This window comes from Hyperolius riggenbachi, chromosome 1 (assembly GCF_040937935.1).
Source record: "Hyperolius riggenbachi isolate aHypRig1 chromosome 1, aHypRig1.pri, whole genome shotgun sequence".
Lineage (NCBI taxonomy): Eukaryota > Metazoa > Chordata > Amphibia > Anura > Hyperoliidae > Hyperolius > Hyperolius riggenbachi.
The window spans coordinates 243,296,207-243,324,078 of NC_090646.1; the positions used below are offsets into that span (position 1 = coordinate 243,296,207).

Sequence of the window (27,872 nt, forward strand, 5' to 3'; positions counted from 1 at the left end):
TTCTTATTCTTCCTGTTAAAATACATTTACAGTAAAGTGGCTCTTAGCAAAATGTACCTCCCCCCCAAAGAAAGCCTAATTGGTGGCAGAAAAAACAAGATATAGATCAGTTCATTGTGATAAGTAGTGATAAAGTTATAGGCTAATGAATGGGAGGTGAACATCTCTCAAGGGAAAACGACGGAACGCGAATGGGTTAATAACCCCCTTCATTGTGCCCCTTTTAGTACATTTATATTTTCTCCTTAGCAAGTAAGAATTCTAATTAACCTATAATTTGTATTTCAGACTTTTGAAGTTATTTAAGTTTATTAGCTACATTCTGTAGATACATATGTAATACAACATGAAAAGATATATTCCTAATTTACATATTTATGAGCAACATGAGCTGTACAAGACTTTGAATTCTTAGCTGTCAACCATATAGAAGTTCAGAATCCAGTAGATAAAAGAAACACATTCTTTGAAGGTAAATAGCTTGTCATGGGCAGGAAAGTACTGAAGTTTGTTTATGTAATGTAAACATGTTAATGACACGAATAAATAAATGAACTCAGCCTTGAAATAAGCTAAATGAAAATATATATATATTTATTCTCTTGTCATCACAGACATTTTAACTGCTTAGCATCTTGTGATCTTGTGTTGTTACAGTATATATATATATATATATATATATATATATATATATATATATATATATATATATATATATATATATATACACAGTATGCCTGTATATACAGGGCTTCTGCATAGCGTCTGATTTAGGTGCAGCTATAGTACGTAGCCATAATTTGGGGTTTCGGCAAATGCCAGAATTAATCATAATTAACGGTGCCTGGAGTTTCACTGGCAGCAGGGTGAGCTGTTATTTGGCTCACTCTGCGTGTAACGATTGTGGAATTCTCTCCGTGATCAGCGCACAGGATGTGCGCTGACACTGCGGAAATCCTCCACAAACGCATAATTTGCGGGAACCCAGCAGAAGGTGCTATGCACCTGTAGAAGGAAATTCCTGTCGGCAGGTGGAGCTGTGGAGTGCAGAGGAACAGCTCCTCTGCCCTACCACACACGCCAGACAGGAATTGTATGAAGGTAAGAAACGCAATCGCAAGAGAGGCGATTGAGAATGAGCACAGAGACAGATTGTATGTGTGTGCACCAAACTAGTCGCCAACCCGCGACGGTGCACACACCACAGCAGATATGAAGTAGGAACGCGATCGCGAGAGGTGCGATCACCAGACGTGACACAAGGCTACAGCAAGGCGGAGCACGAGAGTAGCAAAGGCACAGCAAATCATACAATGAGGAGATAAGGAAAATAACAAACGCTAGCTGAAACGCGAACACCGCACTCACTCAACAGTTCACGCGTTCATGCGCGGTCTCCACGTGATAAGCACAATAGAGACAAGCACGCCTAACTAACCACTAACAGACAAACATGAAACAGAGGATGCGAGCGCTTGCTTAACGGTTACCTCACCGAGCCTCCAGCAAGCGTTCGTAGCTGACAAGACAGACACACGAAAACAGGGACAAGCGAGATAGGATCCACTGCACTAGCAAAAAGAGGCCAGTGCGATCCAGGGAGACAGAGAGATGGAGATCAGACGGATCCACAGCACTAGCGCTAGGCGAGTGCGATCCAGGCAAGACAGATGGAGTATAGCTGGAGCAGCGGTTGCTACCAGCTATCTCCTCTAAGAACAAAGATCAGAACGACCTCCTGTCGACCACCGCAGGGACAGGACAATCGCAACAGACAAACAAAACAGATATGCAATCCAAACTGCACTAGGGAACCTGCCGAGTACAGTCCCAGCAATTACTCTAAGCTAATAGAATGACACTCGGAAACACCACTCACTCAGAACCGGACAGTGCTTGAACCAGGATGGCCAGATCCTTGAAACTATAGCAGAAGAAGAGGAAGGCCCGCACGTTGTCCTAAGCTGGAGATGTGTGAGCTAGCTGGAGATGTGTGATTGTGTGTGCTGATTCTTTGGATACGTCCATAATAAAGGACTTCGTTTAGGACAACGTGCGGGCCTTCCTCTTCTTACTCTAAGCTAATATTCAAACAATGAGCAAGGCTGACACTCTCCAGAGTGTTTCACAGGAAGAATCCTTATGACCAGTAACTTACTGTGGTATCACATAGTATTTATAGAGCAAGCCCACAAGGGATGCGGCTAGGCAATCTGCATGACAAACATATGCAAACTCCTCAGCAGCAAGTTGCAATACTGACAAAAGGTCTTTCTTCCAGAGACCTGCAGTATGCAGACCTGAACAGTGGTCAAAAGGCTGCCTGCCTGCGCAGGCAGCCACGCGGATCCTCACAGTACCCCCCCCTCTAGGGTCGGATTCCAGATGACCCTCTAACCTGATATTTGCAAAAGACTCTAACTGAAGACTCGTGAAGGTCAGGAGAGCCCGACAAGGCCCAATTCCAGAGTCAGTCCAGCCAAAACCGACCTCATCGGAAGCAAACACCACCAAAACATGCCCATCAGTACTACGAGTCTCAGTATAACACCCATCAGGGCTGTGAACACCAGAGAAGAAGCCATCGACACCCTCCAGACAATACCCACCACCTTCCAAGGAGCGTCCGAAAATACCAAACCTGCCACAATACCTGTTCGAAGTGTCCCTTACAACACAAAAGCCACTGTTGATCTTATCCAGGGTACCAAGCAAACTTTCTCCCGGAATCTCCCAGAACCCTTCGCAGCTCCACAGAGATCCCAAGAGGGCAGAACAATCACCAGGCTCACATGGAGAATTATCAAGAACCCCCATGGAACCAATGACAATTCCGGATTCAGAATTACGAGGACACCCATCAAGATCAAGACTTTCAGGGACCACTTCTGGGCATGCAAGCAGGCAGGCCATATCAGAGCATGTCTCCACTGAGGAAGCATCTGAGCATGCTGGTAACCGAGGCACACTTGGGCTTTCTGGGTCACAGAGCACATTGGGGTATACCAGCATAGGAGAAACCTCAGAACATGTCGGGGAACTGCCAACCTCAGAGCCCGGCACGACAGGACCAAAACCAGCACCGGGCAGAGAATCATCATGAGCAGTGGTCTCAAGCACAGAACTTTCAAAAGAAGGCTTGGACTCAAACCTAGAAATCTCTGTGACAATAATATCATCATTGACTACATATGAGTGAAGCTCCACCAGAGCTGCGAAGGTAGTCAGCACAACAGCAATGCCTACTGAAGTGGGCAGCACCTCAGAAGGACTTGGGGGGCAGGAGACATCTCCTACAAGTTCTGGACCCTTTGGGAGGAACTCGGAGGTCTCCAGGACATCAGACAAGACCTCAGGAACATAATTTTTCAAGTTTTCTGAGAAGGATTCTGAACTATTAATGTTACAGGGCAAAACTGGAACTTTATTTTGTGGACAGGGCAGATGTCCTAGGGAACGTTCCACCATAAACTGAGACTGAATTTCATAATCATGAGCGGAATGTACAGGAATATTTACTGGAACACACACTGACTCCCTATCTTTGATCTCACTGCACCCAGAATTCTGTGTAGCAGTCAAACTAGCTTGCAACTCCAAAACTGCAGAAAAACAGGTGAGTATAGTGGCAATACCTAGACGAGCCTCTAGGGACACTGCAGGGGACTCTAAACAAGGCCATATTAACTCATCCAGAGTACAGGGTGCAGAATCAGCATTTTCCTCAGAACAAGAAAGGGACTCACAACTGTCAGTGTGATTGGACATCATATTGTTATGCATGGTACAGGGCAGGCTCAGAGAAACTTTTTCTGGACCCAGCAAAGATGCTTCAGAATCAGATTCGCAAAACCGAAGCGCTGTCTCACTCTTAGATTCGGCTAACAATGTCAAATCCGAGGAGTCAGAACGCAAAACTTGCGAATCAAAAATCGCTTCAGGTTGTGAAACTGACGCTTCCATAGCGCAAACCTCCGCGATCTGCGGGGCAGACTGTAAGGCTTTCAGGATAGAAACACTGGAGCAACTGTCACCAGGCAACGGGCCCTTACAGGTGTGAACAGGGTGAGACAAAGACGCATCTGCAGTAGAAATAGCGACAACATCAGGGAAACAGGCATCAGATCGCACAGATTCAAACCGCACGCAGTCAGGAGAGAATCCTCCAGGATTCGCACAGGAATCAACCACAGTGGCACACCCACTCACTTCAGATCGCACAATGTCACAACTCACATGCTTTACCCCAGAAAGGTAGGGAACAATCATCCGAGAACGATGTCTCTTTATTGGAATCAATTGGTTGGTGTGTGTGTAACTCATCCAAAATCGTCTGCCATACATAAATCATCAGATCCCCATCACCCTCATCACATTCATTGGAATCAATCAAAAGGTACATAGAATCGAGACAATCATTCAAGACATCTTCTCTTTTGGCGATGTAAAAATCTCAAAAGGTTTTCCAATCAAAATCAAATTCCTTCATCAAGGCCCCAATGTCCCATGAGGCAAATGGAGGTTCAAACAGGCCAGTATTCAGATAATCTCTATATGGGTGGAGTTCAGGAACAAGGACAGATTTTTTAACTGCTTTAATATAGTGGGCGATCCTACCTACAGTAGGATCCACACAAGCTTTGGATTGAGGCAAAAAATCCGGAGACAAATCAACATCATGGTAAACATCATTATCATACTGAATGGTTTTGCACATTTCAGACTTGACAGAAGTAACCTTTTTAGTTGTGGTTGCTATGGGCAATGCATCTTTTGGCTGACAAGCCAAATCAGCAGATTGGCCTGCAAGCACCAACTCATTAACATCAAAAGGGAGTGTTTTATTCAGATGCTTGCGTCTTTTAGTTTTTCCCTTTTTTGCAGCTTTGCATGTCTGCTGTTTAAAACCTGAAGTGGCAACCGACACATTGAACTGATTGTCATACTGAAAGGTTTTGCATGGAAGGGAAAGATCAGCTGACTTATCAGCAGCTACACATTCAATAAGAGCAGGTGGTAAGCCAGGCAGTTTAAACCAGTGAGAGAATATCACTGCAAGAAACTGATACAGATTATCATTCCAAGAATTGTTTTTTAGCACATCATACGCCCAGGTGAACAAATCGTCTTTTAAGAGCACATAGGCAAACTGAAGAGCCGACGTGGACGGATCAGTAATCTGAAAGGTGGGATTCAGGCAAAACCTCACACATTCAGAGAGAAATTCCGCTTTGGTCTCTGAGTTCAGCCTTTTAAAGCTCTTAAAGACACAGGACCCATACTCGAAAAAATCGTACAAATCAGAAATTCCCTCTACACTGGGAATTTTGGTTGGGCTGGTCATACTGTAACGATTGTGGAATTCTCTCTGTGATCAGTGCACAGGATGTGCGCTGACACTGCGGAAATCCTCCACAAACGTATAATTTGCGGGAACCCAGCAGAAGGTGCAATGCACCTGTAGAGGGAAATTCCTGTCGGCAGGTGGAGCTGTGGAGTGCAGAGGAACAGCTCCTCTGCCCTACCACACATGCCAGACAGGAATTATACGAAGGGAAGAAACGCAATCGCAAGAGAGGCGATTGAGAATGAGCACAGAGACAGATTGTATGTGTGTGCACCAAACTAGTCGCCAACCCGCGACGGTGCACACACCACAGCAGATATGAAGTAGGAACGCGGTCGCGAGAGGTGCGATCGCCAGACGTGACACAAGGCTACAGCAAGGCGGAGCACGAGAGTAGCAAAGGCACAGCAAATCATACAATGAGGAGATAAGGAAAATAACAAACGCTAGCTGAACGCGAACACCGCACTCATTCGCAACAGTGCACGTGTTCATGTGCGGTCTCCACGTGATAAGCACAATAGAGACAAGCATGCCTAACTAACCACTGACAGACAAACATGAAACAGAGGACGCGAGCACTTGCTTAATGGTTACCTCACCGAGCCTCCAGCAAGCGTTTGTAGCTGACAAGACAGACACACGAAAACAGGGACAAGCGAGAGATAGGATCCACAGCACTAGCGAAAAGAGGCCAGTGCGATCCAGGGAGACAGAGATGGAGATCAGACGGATCCACAGCACTAGCGCTAGGCGAGTGCGATCCAGGCAAGACAGATAGAGGAGATAGCTGGTAGCAACCGCTGCTCCAGCTATACTCCAAGAACAAAGATCAGAACGACCTCCTGTCGACCACCACAGGGATAGGACAATCACAACAGACAAACAAAACAGATATGCAATCCTAACTGCACTAGGGAACCTGCCGAGTACAGTCCCAGCAATTACTCTAAGCTAATATTCAAACAATGAGCAAGGCTGACACTCTCCAGAGTGTTTCACAGGAAGAATCCTTATGACCAGCAACTTACTGTGGTATCACATAGTATTTATAGAGCAAGCCCACAAGGGATGCGGCCAGGCAAACTGCATGACAAACATATGCAAACTCCTCAGCAGCAAGTTGCAATACTGACAAAAGGTCTCTCTTCCAGAGACCTGCAGAATGCAGACCTTAACAGTGGTCAAAAGGCAGGCAGCCACGCGGATCCTCACACTGCGCCAAAGTAACTGTGCGGCAAACTTACTGGACATATTATTGAGGAATGCTTCCACTTTTTTTAGGATTTCCTTAAACCGTAATGAAGATTTTTTGCCCCATAAAGGTTATCATGCTGTATCTATAGAAGTAGTAGAAGACAAAAACACAGGAGATCCGGGAGCCCAATTTGGTGCAATACGTTAATATGTACGGAAGAAATTTCATACAAACAGTAGGTATTATACTCACAAGAGTAGGTTGCTGAAAGAGGCAACCACTCGTTTTCGCAGGTGGGGAAATACCGTCCCCACTCGGCCTTTTATTCCTTTTTTGGTCGCTGCTCCTAAAAAGGCAGATCCATCAGAGATTTTCTAACGTTGCTCTACCCCTAAAATCAAGGGGTACTAACTGGAGCGCTCGGACTCCAGGCAAGTCTGGAATATAGGCACTTCAATTGACCTGAGGAAGCGGTTTTGACCGTGAAACGCGTTGTCTGGGCCCTAAATAAAACCTCACTATATAAGTATACATCTCGATCTGTATTTTTCCCGCAAGGGACATCTAGAAGGTAGGATCACACCATTTTTTCTACCTAATGTTGTACCTACCATATAGAACTATTTAGATTATAATTTCCTTACCGGGCGCCTCCTACCGTATCCAAAAAACATGCTGTATCTAACCCTTTAGAGCAGAAAGGAAGTTCTGGGTGTAGTTTAACTTTAACCCTACTTTCCCTACTATATCTTTTAACCTTAATGCTTTTTTTAAGTACTGCACCCCACTAATATTCATCTTTTGTCTTCCATTTAGGCTCTTGCACCCTGTACCCTGTTTATTCTGTAGCAAATGTTTCCACATAACACCATGCCAGTTAAGCAGGTACCTGCTAATGGCACATGCCAAAACTTTCTATTGCACACTGATAATATTGCTTGCCAGGCACTCAATTTTATTGTTAATATGTGTCAAATCCATCTGCTCTGACATGTTCCTTCTAGATAATATCCATTTTTATCAAGAAGCTGGTAAAATATATACATTTTTTGCATGAAGAGTGAAAAGGGCAGTTGCTCTGAAACCAAGCAGCATAAGGATACAGGAAAGGCTTCTCAGCCAATTTAGAGTCACATTTAGTGCAATTACTTCTGCAGCACAATTACACAGGAGCTGAAAACGGAATGTAATAGAGACATCAGTTCAGGGGAGTAACTATAGGGGAGCAGCACCTTTGGGTAGGGGGGGGGGGGCAACTAACCTTCCTTTCCTCAGATACAGGGGCCTATACTGCAGTTCAGGTGGTTTTGTGGCCACACTTGTTCTGGGTGTGAAGATCATGATGGCCACTCATGTTTTATGACACTTGTGAAATGGTCCTCATGGCTGTGAAGGGCACCAAGGGGAGGAAAGTGTAGGGGTATGAACATTGGGGGGGGGGGGATAAAAGTTTTGCTAGGGAGCCCCATGAATTGTAGTTACGCCCTTGCATCAGTTCTACTTATGGAATAATTGTTAGCAGGGAGTCCATGTGCAAGCTGTTCTGTTTCAGAGTTGGTAGTATAACTCAAGTGCTAAGTGGGTGTGATTTAACCCAGGGGTGTGAGATAAAAAATACATACATCACATGTCTTCAGATTCTACTACTTATGTAAATGAACAGCTCAGTGATGTTGAACTAAACACAGCACAAAGAGTATCTGAATCTTTAATGTATGTGCAGAATTGTAACGATCGGTGTAACACAGAGAGGATCTGATTACCGGTGATCTGCAGTATCACCGAGAATGCAGATATATACCAGATTATTGATGATCTGCAGTATCACCGATAATCAGATATATCACTAACCTCTGGACACCTGAGTGATAAGAGTGTTTTGGTGCAACAGTAATACTTTGAAGACCGCACCTGGAAGACAGGTGCAAGAGCAGATAGGAATACTGCTCAGCAACTAGTTCCTTCCGTAGTCTGGACTCTCCACGGGGAGGAGTCAGACAGAGAGTGGGAAGGACAGAACATGAGTGACACCAATGGAGAAGTGTGAAGTGTCACTGACATCTGCGAACTATCTCCTAACAGGAGAGATAGTTCTCGAGGTCAGACAAGCCAGGTCGTTAACGCACGGACAGATAAAGTACAGAAACAGGAGGCAGATGCAGAATCCAGAGACTAGCCGAGTTTTGGCAACAGAGTATCAGAATGACAAAGGTACAAAATCAGAGATCAGAAGAATGGTTAGGAAAGCAGAAGGTCATAACAAATAATCAACAATGCCTAAGCTAAGGTGTGAGTTCCTTGGTCATCAACACCTTGGAAACTGGTCTAGATATGAACACAGATAATAACAGAATCCCTAGACTAAGGTGTGAGATCCTTGGCCATCAACACCTTGGAAACTGGTCTAGATATGAACACAGATAATAACAAAATCCCTAGACTAAGGTGTGAGATCCTTGGCCATCAACACCTTGGAAACTGGTCTAATAAACACAGATACTGACAAGGTCTGAGTGCTACCATGTAGTGATCGCAACGCCAGACACCAGAGGAATGACCAGCACCCAGTATATATACCAAAACGCTTCCCAGCGCCTCCCCAAAGTGCTGGACCAATGAGAACAGATGGATTTGTCAGCTGACCGGCCTGGTCAGCTGACTCTCATCTGAGTGTCATATAAGCTCTGCCTCTCAGCGCGCGCGCGCGTCCTTCTGAACCTGTGTGGACTATCAGTCCCAGCCACACTAGACATGTTTTGCAATGTATCAGCCTGTTCGAGCGCGGGGCCAGCCGCACCGCCAACCGAGCATGCGGTGGTTTCCCCGCGCTCAGCCACTGTGTCAGTAGTAGGCCTATGCGTACCGACTGCCGCGTCAGACGCGGATTCCGCCGCTTTGACCGCTGGGCATGCGGCGGTTTCTCCGCGTTCCATCCCGCTAGTGGATGCGTGCCTAAACACTCCAGATGCCATGCTAGACGCGGAATCAGCCGCCTCACTCTGAGTACTTGCGGCGGCTCTTCCGCGTTTTCTCACAAGAATCCTGGGAAATCACTTTCCATATTACTGTAAAGTTCTGCCCAGCACACAATGCACCATTGGCACAGTTTGGAGCATTAACATTCCGACAACATCACAAGTTTACATCTACAGCCTAAAATAGACATATTTTTTATAATATTTAATTAAAAATCAGGTTGTGTTGCAATGCTGTATATCATCAACGCCAGCCAAGGAATGAGTAATGGTAGCTCCAATATTTCTAGAACATTTGATTGGAACTGGAAAGCTACAATCTGGTCCGCACAAGCTGATAGTAGATTGATTCACAAAAGGGTGCTAACTTAGTTAGCATGCCTAAAAGCCCCTTAGCACCCCTAAAGCCCTTTAGGATGCGCAAGGTTTTGCATGCTAAATTTGCATGCTAAAGTTTAGCGCTGCGTGGTGCGCGTGAAACGTTGCACCGGGGTGCGGTCAAACCGTTGCACTGGGTGTACCTAAAGCATCGCACCGGGTGCACCCGAAACGGCGCACGGTGCGACATTTCGGACGTACCGGTGAAACGATTTAGGCACACCCAGTGCAACCCAGTGCAACGTTTTGATTGCACCCGGTGCAACATTTTTCGTGCACCACACAGCGCTAAGCTTTGCGCGCGTTGGGCGTGCTAACTGCTTAGCACCATAGTTAGCACGCCCAAAGCTTTTAGGCGTGCTAACTGAGTTAGCACCCTTTTGTGAATCGAGCCCATTATCTTTTGGTCAATGGTCAAAAGTGAATTCTGCGGCTTTATCAATAGCAAATGAGAAACAACCGGTTTCTTAGGCATTAAATGAATAGATGTGGTGGTAAATATTAATTGGTCCAGCATATATCGTGGCGTTTGTTTGGTATTGATGGGTATTGTCAAAGCCTGATGGAGCTTATAGTGGGAACAAAAGAATGAATAGAAAAGCTGATGTACATATGTGTAGATTGGTTTGGCATTCCTGACAGGAAATGGATAAAAAAGATCAATTGTCTGAAATTTTGGCTTCAGATCCTGTATTATGTACCAGCATTGGAGTTCATAAGTTTTTGTATTGGTATTCTGATTTCTAAATTTCTACCTACCAACACATGCTACACATAACCAGGGACACTGATAGTTCCTAAAAGAGTTGGGCACCAGGAAAAAAGAAAAAGCACAACACGCCAAAAAATGGGTGTAGCCATACACTAGAAAGTAGCCATGGTAATGAGTCATGGGTTGAACCAAATGCACATGAACCTATCAGTGTATTTATTCAAAGACAGTGGACCTGCCCAGCAAAACTTTGGATGAAGCTCCCTGTACTTTGCCCTAGCTACTATACAAACTGCCTGTAAGGCCCTTCAGAGTACCTGCTCACAAATCAGCTCCAATGCCCCAATCTAACACCACACGCTTCACCCTATGTGGCACATCCCTGCTTGAACAGGAGGTGAGGAAGTAACACCTACCTGACTTCGGTAACACCCAGGCCTTAAGTGTGCAAAGTATTGGAGCTGAATGCAGGGTAAACAGATAAACCTCCAGGCCAAGCAAGACACACATAATATATCGAGTCCAGAACAGTCCAGGGTCATACACGTGGGATCAGATATGCAAGGTACAAAGCAGTAGGCAATAGCAGAGTCTAATAGAAATCCGAGTCAGGGCAGGCGGCAGGCAATAACAGAGTCCAGTAACAATCCGAGTCAAGGCAGGCGGCAGGCAATAACAGAGTCCAGTAACAATCCGAGTCAAGGCATAATGGTCGAGGTACAGGCAAAGGTCAAAATCCAGGAATCCAATAACACAGCAGTATAACAGCACCCAGCAACTAGCCAAAGCTAACGCTATCATGGGCAAAGACAGGAAGCACTCAGCAGGCTTATATACTACAAGCAACCAATCAGTGGCCGGCCACATGCACACAACAGCCAATCACACGCAGGCATTAATCAGCTGACAGTGAGGTCAGCTGAAACAGATGACCACAACAGGCCAGCTGACCCACCCAGTACTGCCCAGCAACCTCTCTGACAGTATTAGTCGTAGCACAGTGGACAAGCTCACCACCTCTGATGTGGGAGACCAGGGTTCAATCCCAGGCAGGGCCAGAAACTATTATTTAATATTATTTAAATAAAACCCCTGCTAAGTGTCAGCTGACTACCTCAGTTGTCACCTCAGACCATACTGCGGCCGAGAGGAGCGGACCCTTACACTGCCATATGAAACCCGAGGGGGTTTATGGGGGGGGGGGGGGCAGATGGAACACATAGGCATGTCATGAGGCATAGAACAAACCTCTGTGTCCCCACAACGCCACTGTCTGCCTCCCCACTCCCACCCTATAGCCCCCCTGGAAATAGCGACGATATTTGTCGCTATATCAAGGGTAAAAATGTGGGAGAGAGATTTCCCATTCAAAATGCCCACCAGGGGCATTCCTGCAGGGTTTCGAGAGCAACCATTGAGCAGCTCTCTCTCTCTGGCTGCACCCCTTGCTGCTCCTCCCTGCACATTGAGAGAGAGAATCAATCTCTCTTTCCAGCGTCATGAAAAGAGGTCACGAAAGGGAAAGAGGGCCAGTGCGGCCCACAGGAGTTGCAGAGAGTGGCGGTTTTTGCCTAGGAAGCCTAGTCTTTTTTTTTTATTGTATGAGCCCACCTTGGGCTCTCTTTAAAAAGTAACTGTTAGGCATAAAATCAAAAATCTATTTTTATCTGGTAAACAAGTAATAAGGATGCTAACCAGGCAATCCAAAAGTTAAAAATCACTCAATTAGTTTTATTTCTCTATAAAATATAATTTGCCAGGTCCCCTGGCTCTTATTTGATAAAAATGCCGCAAAAGAGAACTTGCAGGGCAGGCTAATTCAGCCTGATTGGCTGAAGCCTCTGTCCCTCACCTCTGTTTCTCTCTGATTACCACCTGGTTTATCAATAGCTTTGCTTGGTCGCAGCTGCTAGGGTACAGGAAGGGGGGCCAGAAGCTGTCCTCTGTCACTGTCCTTGCCCCCCTTTCAGTAGTGTGCTATGTCTGCCCCCTCTCCGCACTCTGGCCACATCTGCATCTCCCCTTGGCATCTCCTCTCCTCCCCACACTATTCTAGAGCACAGCGGGGAAGGATAAAAGCAGCACACACAGACTCACCTACTAATGGTTCCAGGCACTGGAGTTCCCATCTATAAACTCTGCACTACTGCCGGCAGTAGTGCAGAGTATAGATGGGAACTCCAGCACTTGGAACAATGAGTAGGTTATTCTTTGCCCACTTCCTTTATTTCTCCCCACTGTGCTCTGCAATAGTGTGGGGAGGAGGGAAGATGCCAAGGGGGATGCTTCAGACTGTGGGACCCAAGATGGCCCATGTCATGAGCAGAATTATCTGTTATGTCAGGAGCAATACATCTGTTATGTAAGTAGAGCAAGTAATAATCTACTTATATATGTGTTTTTTTTCCTGTCATATTATGGCTAATAGTTTCTCTTTAAGCAAGCAATTCCCCCCATAACAGTTAGGCAGCATGTTACCCCAAAACACAGAATCCAGTAGTGTGTGCACCAAACATCACAATTAGAAGTGTGTATTGCTCTGCAATGCAGGTGGACATGCTCTTTACACAAATGCATGGCATCTGCATTGCTCATTATTGCAGAGCTGGTCCCATTTAACAATACTGAATGGAACAGCTCTGTGTTGTGCTTAAAATGCAGTAGGGTATTGTACGTGTTGTACTTAAAATGCATGAAGAGTGCATTGTCATAACACGCTGCTATCCTGTACATATTGGTGCCCATCTGGCAGTGCTGTCTATACACTGTCTAATGTCTCTGTGTATTGTACACTGTTAATTGTTAGTGAAATCTTCTCAGCAACACACCAGTGTGCCTAGGGAAAGGGGAAATGTGGATGCTGGAAGCACTATAAAAAGTTAGGCACACTAAAGGCACCCATGTTAATTGCTATAAGGGGACATTTGGGCACAGGGTGCCAAGTTATATATTTAGGCAAAATCCTCCATATTTAATTAACCTAAATGCTCCCAAATCATTGGTGTTCAGTGGTCCATTTTAAGAAAAACATATATACATACCATTCAGTTTCAGGTCACTCTGTCTTTTACATGACTGGCAGGCATGGCCTCTGCATGGTTGGCTAGTCTGGCTTATGCATGATTTGTGCTTGCCTGACTGCTTTGAAGGCCTTGCTGCTGTGCTGGATGATTTTCCTGGCATCTTTGCTGGTGGGTCTGGCTGCTAGGTGAGCTATCTGCAAGGTGGTCTGGCTGGTCTGGTTGCTGGGCAAGCTGGCTGCAGGTAAGGCTGGATGACGTGGTGAGCTGACTGCAGGTTGACTGCTTGCTTGACTGCTGGGTGAACTGGCTGGTCTTGCTGCTAGGTGAGCTGTATTCATGGTGGGCTTCCTAAATTCTTTGACAAAACCCCTTCCTTTAATTGATAAGTCATGCCCTCTATCAGGGTGTTACAGCTTATTAATGAGCAAAAGCACAGATCAGACAGGACCAAGTAATGACACAGAGGGGTTGGGCTTGGCCATTGCATTGCCAGCCCTTCATGTTCTGCTCAGCAAGATAAGCACCTTGTGGAGATAGCATTCTGTTCCCTAACATTCAGGGCACTGCCAGTTGGTACACGGGTACTCCAAATCCAGGGCACAGTAGGGCAGATTCAGGGCATGAGCCCCAGCTCTATCTCTATACTGACATGCCTGTATGTTACCTTGGCATTAAATTGTTTAAGGATTTATCCAGTATTCTGAAACTACCAAATCTACATTTTATTACTGTTATTCCTGAATATTAGGGATGAGCTGATGATTTATGTAAAATTTCCTAACAAAATGAGTGTTTACTTTAAAACCTAAGCAAAAATAGATAGTGTCAGTTCCACTTTTATTTGAGAGGACCTCTGAGTAGCAGGGCTGGCGTTGCCATAGAGGCAGAGGGGGCAATTGCCCCAGGGCCCCAGAGTCTGTAGAGGCCCCACAACTTACCTATTGCTCCCTAAGGGCCCTGCAGAGTCTTCAGCAGAGTGGCGTCTCACCTGCCCTGGCTCCATGCACTCCTGACTTCATCCACCAATGGGTGCACCTTCTCATGACCTGTGGCATAATATTACATAATAATAACATGTGCTGGGTCTTGGAGGAGAGGGGCCCCTGCAAGGATGACGATGGGAGTGCATGGGGCCATGTACTGACAAAGGAGTGTGCCCGCCAAAACAGGTGAGATGCTACTCTGCCAAAGACTCTGCAGGGGCCCTATGGAGCAACAGTTAAGTTGTTGTAAGTTGTGGGGTGGTGGGGAGGGACAGCAACTGACTCAGGGCCCTGGGGGGAAATTTGAGTGCAAGAAAGGACTCCTCGTGCCACCATCTGGTTTGGGGGTGTCTGTCAGAGGTTCCCCAGATTTATTTTGCCCAGGGGCCCCATTGTTACTAGAACCGGCCCTGCCGAGAGGTAGTGCCATGGTTGGTGCTGAGTAGGGAGAGTCAGTGTTATGAAAATAGTTCTGAGCTGACTTATGGTAATTTTATGCAAGTATCTGTAGCTTGAAAAGGCACCAATCAGATGCAGCTACTGTGGCATTCATTTTGTCAGTTTTCAAAATGCATAAATTTGCATAATTATACTTTATAAGTGTCAGCAAGTAACAGAGTTCTGATTATCAGGTGATCTGCAGTATCACCTATAATACAGATATATACCTGATTATATGGTGATCTGCAGAATCACCAATAATACAAGTATACCAGACAGCTAATGTATAGCAAGTATAGTGCTTGGTGCAACAGTAGTACTGATAGGTTAGCTATACCTCACCAGAGGAGCTGGTGGGCACTAACAGTACAGAGCCTCTCACCAGAGACAAGGGCCCTCTGGTGAGAGTAGAGTAGTCAGACTAACCGAGTTGGAAACAGACAGACTGATACAGTACCAAATCAGAAGGCAAAGGCAGGAAGGTATAAACAGGCAGAGTCAGCAACAAGATCAGATGGGCAGAAGTACAGAATCACAGAACAGAGGAGTGGTCAGAACAAGCAAGAGTCATACACAGATAATAAACAGTATTTCAATTATAATTATAGCTATCAACAAATCCTATCTCTGTGTGAAATCCCCGGTTTCCTACCGGATCAAAGCACACCGGATCTAACTAAGGTCTGAGCGCTAACACGAAGTATTCGCAACAGCATACTGCGAGGCTTAAGAAACAGAGGAGACTCCTCCGCCACACCCCCTCTCATCAGCCAATGAGGAGCGGTGGACGTCTCCTCTGACGTCAGCCGACCGGCCGGTCAGCTGACGCGCCTCCTCCCGGCATAAAGGTCCTTTCTGTGCGCGCGCGCACGTGACAATGCGACCCTATGTGCTGCTGACAAACCCGTCCTTGGCGTGCTAGATGCCCGAGGCATGGATAAATCACTAGGCAGGGAGATGGAGGCAGCTGCGGTGGTATCACTTTTCACCGCAGCTGTCTCTTCTACGTTTGTTACATATACTATATAATCTACATCGACCAAGAATTGTTTGCACCTAGCAAATCATCCCTGCCGTTGAGTATAGCTGACTCCACTCAGAGGAGAATAATCATCGTCTGTTGGATGTCTGTTCTGATGCTTATCAAAATCCATTTTTTTTACAAAGTAACAAATTGATTTTAACCCTCTAGCAGCCAATTTATTTAGAGGCTTGCAAGTTCTCCAGTTCTCCAGGCCAATTTATTTTATCCAATTTTTTTATTTATTTATGTGTTACATTTGCTTGCTACTAAATAGTACTGTTGTAATGTGTATTTATGGCCACTTGCCACTGGGGGCAGTGTGAGGCAATGATAGAGGACTTCTGCTTTCAGTTTCTGTATTTTCTGTTAGCATGGAGAGATCAAAGCATTCCAAGAATTTTCAGCACACTGAGTTCTGCCGACTGAGGTTAAAAGCCGTGCACTTATCTCTAATGAGAGAACGATATTGAAGCTGGTGGTAAGGGGTTAAAGCAACTTATAAGTATGGGAGAGTGTAAATTATAGCTTCTGGAATCAGGCTTGTTGGAGTCTCAGAGATCCTTCCCTGACCTGCTTTTTGCAGTGAGTTGTAAATGAAATTAATTTTGAATAAAATACGCTCTTATTTTCACCAATGATGAGCCAAATGAATTTCATTTGTTTCTGTCATTACTAATACATATATTACTCTAAGAAGGCCTTGAAGAATCAGTTTCGGTTTTAAAAATTATCCACAAACTCCGTACCTTAAGATAATTATCTTTTATGTCATGCATCGCTTTTTTTTTCATTCTGGTAAAATTAATATGTTTCTGTAAAGTTCTGACAATACTCACAGTTTAATATTAATAACTACAAGACTTAGTAGCTGTAAAAAATAACAATTATGGAAGGCTGTGAGGATTTCATGCATCTCATTACCTTGAAAAATTCCAGGATCACTGTATGAGAATTAAGCTCCAAACAACCTTTCCTCTGTCTCTAGTCACTTTTTATTACTGCACTCCTGCTTTCTGTTTAGGAAGTGTGGTGTTCCTAAGTCCCTGTTTGATGTGCTATTCCACTGTTCAGTAATAATGTTTATTCGCTTATATCCTAGAAGACTTTGGTTAGTCACAGCTGCACTTATTGCAGTACAAAATCCTTCAGCCTTTAGTTGCCTAAGCAATCTTCCTAATAGATGTGCCAGTTGTCAAGTTGTTTTTTTATACAGTTTAATATAAACAGTCTTTTATCTAGCTCAGGGAATAGAGATCGCAACCTCTATGTTAAAGGTGAATCATTACCGTTACCATCTCTTACATATGTGATTATCTAATCTGTGACAGCTCACACTGATACAGAGACTGCAGGGAAATGAATATCAACACAACATCGCAGATTACAGCTGTGAGCAGAGAATTCCAAAACTGGCAAATGGTTTAATCAGATGAAAACACTGGGCTATATGAAATAGTGTTGTGTTTATTTTCAGTCTGTGTCAGGAGAAAGTGCTTGTGCTTTCTGCATGCACACACTAGAGAATATAAACCATGGCCCATATGCAGTTTGGAATATTTGTCTAGGCCTGAGCACACACTCATTGCTGAGTGCAAAGATTATTTCTGACAATCATGGCCCATATGCAGTTAACTTTTTCTCCTGAGTTATCTCCTAATCCTAGGAGATAATTCTTAACTTCTCTTTTAAAATAACTTTTAAGCATTTTACAAGTTAATTTGGTAAAAAAAAGAGTAGTATCAACATTATTTTGAGTATTTTTTTGCTTGTTGGAGATTTAAAAGATTTAAAAGAAAACTCAGTAGAAAAGTGAATTCCATATGGGCCCATGTGCCATATAAGGTGGATACATTTTGTTGCACACCCCCTTCCTGCATTCCCCCAACCCAATGTGAAAATGCAGAGAATAGTGCAGTTGAAGCGGTACTCTCCCCTTCCCTGTCAGAGTCCAGTAATTTGCTTCCACCTGTCTGCTCACCGCTTAAAGCGGAATATAACCCTGCATTTCAACTTTGCTCTAAAACATTATTTACAGCATATTATATGCAAAAATCATTTTTTTTTTACTAGTCCAGCATTGGAAGGGTTAAACACAGACGTTTCAAGTTCCGTGGAGAGATATGCAGAAGTTCAGATTGTTACATTCTATGTATCTATTGATAAACAGTTACACACTCTTTGGCTGTCCTCCAAGCTCCTTCTCAGTGAGAGAGATGAGTCACATTCAACACTTAAATACAGTTATGTAAACAAAATGTATCTTTTTCAGGTTCGGATGCGTCTGCAGAAATCTCAAGGAACTTTAATGCCCTGTGTAACCCTTCCAATGCTGGTCTAGTAAAAAAAAAAAATGCTGGTTGCATATAATATACTGTAAATAATGTTTTAGAGCAAAGTTGAAATGCAGGGTTATATTCCGCTTTAACCTAGTGCTCGGCATCTCCTACTGCATGTATCCACAGTACTAGACTCCAGCGGGGAGGTGAGAGAACAGGTTCTGCTGCACTATACTTTGCATTTACATTCTGGCCAGGGAATGCAGGAAGTAAACAGAAGGAGGCACAAAGGTTGACAGAAGGAGGCACAAAGGGGGGCAAAGGGAGGCACAGGGAGCAGAGGTGGCACAGAGGGACAGAAACAGGCTAAATAAGAACAGAAGGAGGCACAAAGTGAGGCGCAGGTGCCACAAAGTGAATGGAGGCACAAAGGAGGACAGAATGAGTCACAAAGGGAGACAGAGGGGGCAGAGGTGGCACAGAGGAAAAGAAGGAGGCACAATGGGGGACAGATGGAAGCACAGGGGGACACAGTGGAGGCTTCCTGCAACTTACAATACCCAGACCTTGTAATGTCTGCTCTTCAGGGACCAGTGATGCTGCTGCTCTTCAGGACCTACACACAAGCAGCCGGACTGGGGAGTGGGGTGTCTTCATTCAGTGGTGGGGCTTTGCTCTGGGGCATGTTTCCTTTCAGGGCTTAATCCAGGTTTGGCGCTCGCCAGGACCAATGGCACTCTAGGCAATAGCTGCCTTTGGTTTAAATCTGTGACCCAAACGTTTCAGGACATGATACTATAATACATGCAAGCAGAGGGTGTTTGATGATTGATATTGGAGGAAAAGTTAACTTTCAGGTAATAGCCTCAAAAAGTATTGTGTCTACAGGGCAAGCAGAACAGACAGGGTTCTAGGGTAACTGCTTTGAAGCCTCAACCATGCATGCCCACTCAGTCAGTAAATTCAACATTACTAAGATACAATGGGGCTGAATCATGAAGCTGTGCTGCTATAGCAGTGCGAGCTACATGACAGCACCGCAAGCTAAATACAGGGCTGCACGCTACACGCGGTTGTGCATTTACAAAGTGCTGAAGCGCTACTGCACTTTAAACAGAAAAAAATATCTCCAAGGAGAAAATGTATCTTTAAAAAATGATCTTCAAGGTGAAAAAGTGCAGTGAATAAGGGCCAACAGGAGAAAGGTTGAGTCAGAGTAGATAAGGTAGGTATACAGTATAAAACAATATGAAATAATATTATGTATTTATTTAGCTACTTACAGAGGTTACCTTTTTGCAACATGTTGCATTTAAATACAAATAGCTAACCCGTAAAACTCTTTACTGTCTCTGTATACAGCTAAGCCCAGTTTTTAAGGACACAGTGCTAAAAGGAACATTTAATGCAACCCTGCCAAACCCACTGCTGAATGAAGTGGAAAGCTCTTCACGGATGGATATGGCAGATAAACAGCCATTCTCTCTAAGTGTCTGATCCCATTTCAGTTCTCGGTGAGTAAAAATTGATGATGTTTGAAATCCATGTTAAACACGCTTATACATTCATATTCATCTTTGATATATAAAATGTGATTTTCATGGTAAAAGGGTTAAATAAATTCATTAATTACATATATTTCAGCTAGTAAACTGAGCATTATTGTCAGTAAATCATTTATTTTTAGGGGGCCATGGACAAGAACTAGAGATGGCTTGAACCTCCGATTTTAGGTTTGCGAACCTCGAACGCGAACTTCCGCAATAGACTTCAGTGGGGTGGCGAACTTTGAAAATTACAAACATTTATTCTGGCCACAAAAGTGATGGAAAAGATGTTTCAATGGGGTCTAACACCTTAGGGGGCATGGCAGAGTGGGATACACGCCAAAAGTCCTGTGAAAAATCCAACTTTGATGCACAGCAGCGTTTTAAGGGCAGAAATCACATTGCATGTTAAATTGGAGGCCTAAAGTGCTTTAAAACATCTTGCATGTGTATACATCAATCAGGTAGTGTAATTAGTGTACTGCTTCACACTGACAGACCAAACTCACTGTGTAATGCACCGCAATCCACAAACAGCTGTTTGTGTAGTGACGGCCATGCTGGACTAGTGTGCACCATGGCGAGAGTGCAGGCGATCGCGGTTTTCAAGCCCATATGGTCGCCGGGCTGAGGTAGCTCAATGACAGAACAACAATGACTGTCCAGCTGATCGAATTTGGTCTGTCCACAATGAAGCAACTACCTTATTATCTTGGGTGTGCCCCCCCCCCGAGACACTCATACAGCCGGCGGCCATTGCTTTGTGATACGCAAGCCCCTTCACCGCGGCAAGGTAACAATCACGAAGGGGGATTGACACATGTACATGCCTTTTGTTTTGTTGTTGCAGCCACAGTGCAGCCAGAAAAATTAGGCAGGAATGTACACGCACCAGAAAAATTATTATAGCGGCCACTGCTAGCAGCGGCCTTAAAAATTCAGGAATCCACCTAGAGTCCTGGATCCTGTTGGTGGTGGCGGAGAAGGCAGAAGGCAGTCAAGCGGCCCACAGGTAGAGATGCCCCGAACGGTTCGCCGGCGAACGGTTCCAGGCGAACTTCGGGTGGTTCACGTTCGCCTGCGAAGGTGAACTTTCCCGGAAGTTCGATTCACCCCATAATGCTCTATTGAGCAGAACTTTGACCCTCTACATCACAGTCAGCAGGCACATTGTTGCCAATCAGACTGCACTCACTCCTAGAGCCCCATCCCCTCTTATAAAAGGCAAGGTCCTTGTGCCGTTTTACTCACTAGTCTGCCTACACTAATTAGTTAAGGGACAGCTGCTGACAGACTCTGCTAGGGAGAGTTTAGTTAGACTCTTATAGGCTTGTTTCTAGCTAATTGTTGTTCCTTATATTTCTTCCCTCTCTCCCTCCTCCCAGAGGGAGGAGGGTCTCATCTTCCAGGGAATTGTAGAATTTCAAAAGCCAGCTTATATACCTTGGCCGGGAAATGAACCCAGTCTGAGTGCTTGGTAGATAGCTCTCTTAACCGCTATACCACCACCAACACTACATGCTGAAGGCAGCCTAGCATGTACCATTATGATATATCCTAGAGAAAAATGAGCTTGCTTAAAGATTTGTAGGCTTTCAAAAGCCAACTTACATACCTTGGACGGGAATTGAACCCAGGTGTGAGTGCATGGTAGATAGCTCTCTTAACCGCTATACCACCACCAACACTACATTCTGAAACCAGCCTAGCATGTACCATTATGATATATCCAAGAGAAAAATGAGCTTGCTTAAAAATTTGTAGGCTTTCAAAAGCCAGCTTACATACCTTGGCCTGGAATTGAACCCAGGTCTGAGTGCATGGTAGTTAGCTCTCTTAACCGCCATACCACCATCAAATTCTGAAACCAGCCTAGCATGCACCATTATGATATATCCTAGAGAAAAATGAGCTTGCTTAAAGATTTGTAGGCTTTCAAAAGCCAGCTTACATACCTTGGCCGGGAATTGAACCCAGGTCTGAGTGCGTGGTAGATAGCTCTCTTAACCGATATACCACCGCCAACACTACATTCTGAAACCAGCCTAGCATGTACCATTGTGATATACCCAAGAGAAAAATGTAAACTGGCTTTTGAAAGCCTACAAATCTTTAAGCAAGCTCATTTTTCTCTTGGATATATCATAATGATACATGCTAGGCTGCCTTCAGCATGTAGTGTTGGTGGTGGTATAGCGGTTAAGAGAGCTATCTACCAAGCTCTCAGACCTGGGTTCAATTCCCGGCCAAGGTATATAAGCTGGCTTTTGAAATTCTACAATTCCCTGGAAGATGAGACCCTCCTCCCTCCGGGTGACTTGTGGTCACACAAGTGCAGTGAATAGGTATGCATGGACTGGTATTACAAATGTGCAACTGTCACACACACAGGTACCCTGAACAGTTATGCAGTGACTAGTATAACAAATGTGCAGCTGTCACATACACAGGTACCGTAAACAGGTATGCAGTGACTGGTATATAATATAACACTGTGTTCCGTAATGTAGGTGCACTGAACAGGTATGCAGTGACTGGTATCAATACAGTGTGCAGCTGTCACACACACAGGTACCGTGAACAGGTATGCAGTGACTAGTATTACAAATGTGCAGCTGTCACACACACATAGGTACCCTGAACAGGTATGCAGTGACCTGTAGGTATGCAGTGACTAGTATTACAAATGTGCAGCTGTCACACACACAGGTACAGTGAACAGATATGCAGTGACTGGTATATAATATAACATTGCGTGTGGTCACGTAGGTGCACTGAACAGGTATGCATTGACTGGTAACAATACAATGTGCAGCTGTCACACACATAGGTACTATGAACAGGTGCAGTGACTGGTATATAACACTGTGTGCTTCTGTCACACAGGTGCAGTAAACATGAACAGGTATGCAGTGATTGGTATTACAAATGTGCAGCTGTCACACACACAGGTACCATGAACAGGTGCAGTGACTGGTATATAGCACTGCATGCTTCTGTCACGCAGGTGCAGTAAACATGAACAGGTATGCAGTGATTGGTATTACAAATGTGCAGCTGTTACACAAGTGCAGTGAAAAGGTAGGCACTGAATGTGCTGGACCTGGCAGTGACACAATAGGAATTAGCAAGTGGCCAAGGGCCAGCTGCGACTGACTGACAGGGCTGTATATGCAAGTGTCAGTGGGACACACAAAAAAAAAAAACAATCAAAAAAAGATCATAAGAACAACATTAGCTCTCAAAAGAGGTGTTGAGGTTGAGGGGTGCTTTTTAGCAATAATGTACTGGTTGAACTCGATGGACGTATGTCTTTTTTCAACCAAAATAACTATGTAACTAAGTATCAGCAAAGAGCAAGCTAACAAGCCTAACAAGAGCCTAACTAAGCTTTCCCAAATGTATCTGCAGCAACCTCTCCCTTCTCTAATTACTGCAGCCACACGAGTGAGGGAAATGGTCGACGCTGTCTGCCTTTTATAAGGAGGGGGGCCCCAGGAGGGAGTGTAGCTTGATTGACTACCATGTGTCTGCTGACTGTGATGTAGAGGGTCAAAGTTGAGCCTAATGATGTAGTATAGTGGGCAGGTCCCGGCAGGGAATGCATGAGTCAGGTTGATGTAGGCCCCCACAAAGCCACACAAAGCCAACAGGCTGTAAAGTAACACTTTTCTCTGATATTTGCCTGGTAGATAGAAGATTCAGGTTTTTTTTAGGGCAGGAGACAGACAGCTAGGCCTAACAAGTATAACAGATTCTTCAGATAAGGAGAGTATGGCTAGCCTCTTCTGTCCCATGGCTGCAAGCCAAATAAACAAGTATTTGTATTCCAGAGTGCACTTCTCTTTTTACTTACTTTATTCTAGCAACAGGTATACATTAAAACGACTTTAACTTTCTTTAAGCCCTACGTTAAGCCTATTAAAATTACTAAGATAAGTATTAGTACTTGGCTGCTACATACCTATTTCTCTATCGATTGAAAGCCTACAGCACTTATTAACCCACCTGTAAAGAAAATTATTTTCTGAAACATAGCATTTTATCTCGTAACTTCACTGCTGGTTTAAAATGTAACTGCTGGACATCTGTGGAACTGACAGAACCATATCAGTGTTGTTGGTTTTCATCCAACCTAGGATCTCTTGCCTATATTACAAAATATAGACAGGGGAATTTATCACAGATGTTGAGACAGAGATGACAGGTTTTTGCATGGATCACACTAAGCAAAGACAAATTAATGCATTTATTACACATTGTGAAATTCAGAAATAAAATATTCGAGTTAACTAACAGATACTCCGCAGTAAAGACAGTAATTTCACATTTAAAGAAAACATAAAGTTGTCTTTCAGAATAAACTGCTTAAATTACTTTATCAGACAGCAACAGATTATCTAAATAGAAAGGTGACATGGGGAAAACCTGAAAGGTACTTGTGGACATGAATTCAAGAGATAAAAATGTTTATAAGTCTCTGTGCAGTTTGTTTATTTCTCCCTATTATTTCATTTATGAAATGGCATGTGTATTGCATATTGACACAGTATCACTCTTCTTGATAATAAAATGGTTTAAGCTGCAGTCCCCTGGCATGCAGAAGTTTTTTGCAGGGCCAGACAATGTCTAGTGTACACAGCACAAAAAATGTCCCATTATTCCACCATGCATTAAGCAAAGAGCTAATTCTAGCAACACAATCCTCTTGATTGTAGTAGCTCCTATCCTGTCCCACAAAGAAAGTTACTGTTAGCTTTTGGTTAATCTTAGGTCGGCAAATGGTTAGGTTTGATGATAAGAATTCAATGATAGTTTTAACTCACATAGTTTTACCACAAAGTACCCAGATAGCTCATGGTGACACACAACCACTAAGGGATTATGAGGGGCTAAAAGAGACCAAAAGTCCTTTTACTAAAAAGCAATGCTAAATATATATTTACCTTCTTAAAAAGGAAGGTATTTGCAATAATTCAGCTTTAAGTAAGCAAGTAGGATTTCCCATGATGCATTACTTCTGACTATGCAAATCATCTCTTCAGTTTTAAGGATGATTTATTTGCAAAATCAATGCTAATTAATGCTAGAGGTGGTCAAATAAATTCAAAGTCCCCTACAATTGGACTACTATTGAAAATTCAACATACATTCAAAAACACAGAAAGGGGGTTCTGTAGTAAAGACAAAGGGATTGTCAACCGGAAGGATGGTCGCTCTCTTAGTGGAAAAAAGGGGACAGAGTCCACTGTGGGGACTCCACTGGTGGTCTGCCACCTCCCCTCGGACAGGATGTGTTCGGGGGTCCTTTCAGAGGCTCCCTATGCTAGATGATCTTTTCTATTTGGCACTTTTACTGGCCTGATGAAGCGGGCTGAGACCTGCGAAGCGCGTTGCCTGTGCTAATAAAAATCCCTTGTATTAACTACAGAGGTTTCGTCATTGAGGTAAGCTACCTCATATCACTTTTCGATTTTAAGCTGATTTTAGATGCTTTTATTACATCAGGGCGCCTCTTTCCCTTTTACGTGCTAATTCATAGCATTGTTATATGTCTAAGTTTTCTCCTTACCTATTTCAGGTAAAGGCTTGCATCCTCAGGATAATATTAAGGCTTGTATTTTAGAGTAAAGCTCAAAGAAGGCAAATGGTCAGCACTGCTTGTGAAGTGCCAACATTTCTTTTTCTTTGTTCTATGTTAGAGTGTACTTTCCAGAGCAATAAGAAAAAACATTATTACCAAAATGTACAATATAACAACACACATAAGTAAGGTCCCTTACTAATGAACCACTAAGAACAGTACACTTAACTGCTTGTCAGCCGGTCCTGTGTATTTGCTGCATTCTTGCTGCCAACTGCAAGCATCCAGAACTGGCAGTGGTCTCTTGAACGCACATTTGAATGGGCAGCAGCCGCACCTAGACATGATACTCAGTATTTCTTTTTACTGGACAATAACTGTACCATGCAACTGTACCGCAGTTGTGGTTACAAATGTTCTCATTTGATGGCCTTATTTTGCAACTGGAAGGTGCCTATTACTGGTTGAAAGGCTAAATGGTGCACTAAACAACAGATAATTTTCCAATCTGTGTGGGGGCCGGTAAAAAAGCCTCAGGGGGCCACATTCGGCCCACGGGCCTTAGTTTGAGGACCACTGGTCTAAGAGATAGTATGAATAATATGTATAATAAAAATCCAAACTTTAAGAATGTATATGCTATAAGGTGTATCTATGTCCAGTAAACAAAATGCATTCTTTATTTGTGGCAACCAGGAAAGAACCACAATCATCATTGTCATTACCTACCCATTTTATTTGCTTTATTAAAGTAAATAAGTTAAGTAAATACCACTTTCTAATCCATTAACCTGCCTGGCGTTCTATTAAGATCGCCAGGCAGGCTGCGGGAGGGTTTTTTTTTAATAAAAAAAAAACTATTTCATGCAGCCAACTGAAAGTTGGCTGCATGAAAGCCCACTAGAGGGCGCTCCGGAGGCGTTCTTCCGATCGCCTCCGGCGCCCAGAATAAACAAGGAAGGCCGCAATGAGCGGCCTTCCTTGTTTTGCTTACATCGTCGCCATAGCGACGAGCGGAGTGACGTCATCGACGTCAGCCGACGTCCTGACGTCAGCCGCCCCGATCCAGCCCTTAGCGCTGGCCGGAACTTTTTGTTCCGGCTACGCTGGGCTTAGGCGGCTGGGGGGACCCTCTTTCGCCGCTGCTCGCGGCGGATCGCCGCAGAGCGGCGGCGATCAGGCAGCACACGCGGCTGGCAAAGTGCCGGCTGCGTGTGCTGCTTTTTATTTGAGCCAAATCGGCCCAGCAGGGCCTGAGCGGCAGGCTCCGGCGGTACTGGACGAGCTGAGCTCGTCCAGACCGCCCAGCAGGTTAATGGTACCATTGAAGCATACCTATGATTTTATAACTATTTTTCCCATGCTTCAAGTGCAAGGTTGATAAACATTTAATCTTGGAGGTTATTTTTTATATTTGGTATTCATACTTTATATTTTAATTAACATGTTTTATTTCTGTGCATTATTGTTATAAAATAATTAAGGCATTTTTCCTGTTGGATGTCCCATTAGGACCATTTTTGCTTTCAGATGTTAATACTTATCTTTCCAATTTGATTTTCAAAAAGTACCAGGAAGCTCAAAGTGCATTTTCTGCACCAGTAGTAAAAATAAACTGATGGTTTTACCCTTTAGATGTGTACAGACTGCCCCCAAGACTCAACCTTTTTGTACAAATTAATTAGCTGTACAAAGCAATAAGCCTCATCACACCCAAACTAATGATTGTAGAAAACACCTATCTAAAACGTTCAGTAAGAAATTACTTAGAATTGCTGTTCTTATATAGGCATATTAAAAGAAAGTAAGGAGATTAATTAATACTTGCTGAAATAGTTGCACTGTAAAGAGCTGAGGAGAATTGTCTTTTATCTCTGTTAAAAAAAAGTGAAATTTTACTTTTAATGTTGAATTTTATAGCAAGGATGCATTTTATTATATATTTAACATTAATTATACTTCAGGGTTAGTTTTTATGGTTTAGGATTAGGTATGCAACATGTCGTTTTACAGCTTTTTTTTTTCATAAAAAAGCAAAAATGTTAATTCCTGTGGAGATGAATGTAAAAAAATTCTTCCACAGCTGATTACTGGTCTGGCATTTTTTCCACCTTCATAATCAGCTAACCAGCTGTAAAGTGTAATTTTCCAGTGAACTCTTGTGGACAGAACAGCATATGCGGAAGTTCTCAATATCTTTATAAATGTGCCCCACAGTACATAGTATTCTCCAATGCCCTCAGGTAATCATGTATTATAGGTTATTAAACACTGAAATGGCTGTACCCTAATCCACAATTTGCCCTAAATGTCTGAAAGGTCCTACATGGCAATTGAAGGTAATTATCTAAAAGCTTTGAACTTCTTGACAGAAAATTACTAGA

At 43.8% G+C, this 27,872-nt stretch overlaps 1 protein-coding gene across 1 annotated transcript in view; it reads left to right on the forward strand.

The window, feature by feature from the left end:
* Positions 1-27,872, forward strand: part of STPG2 (sperm tail PG-rich repeat containing 2) — a 1,022,085-nt gene that overhangs the window by 984,391 nt on the left and 9,822 nt on the right. Inside the window, exon 14 of the mRNA XM_068232254.1 lies at positions 19,720-19,871. Coding sequence (XP_068088355.1) covers positions 19,720-19,854 — 135 coding nt within the window. The 3' untranslated portion in view covers positions 19,855-19,871. The remainder of the gene's footprint in view (positions 1-19,719; positions 19,872-27,872) is intronic.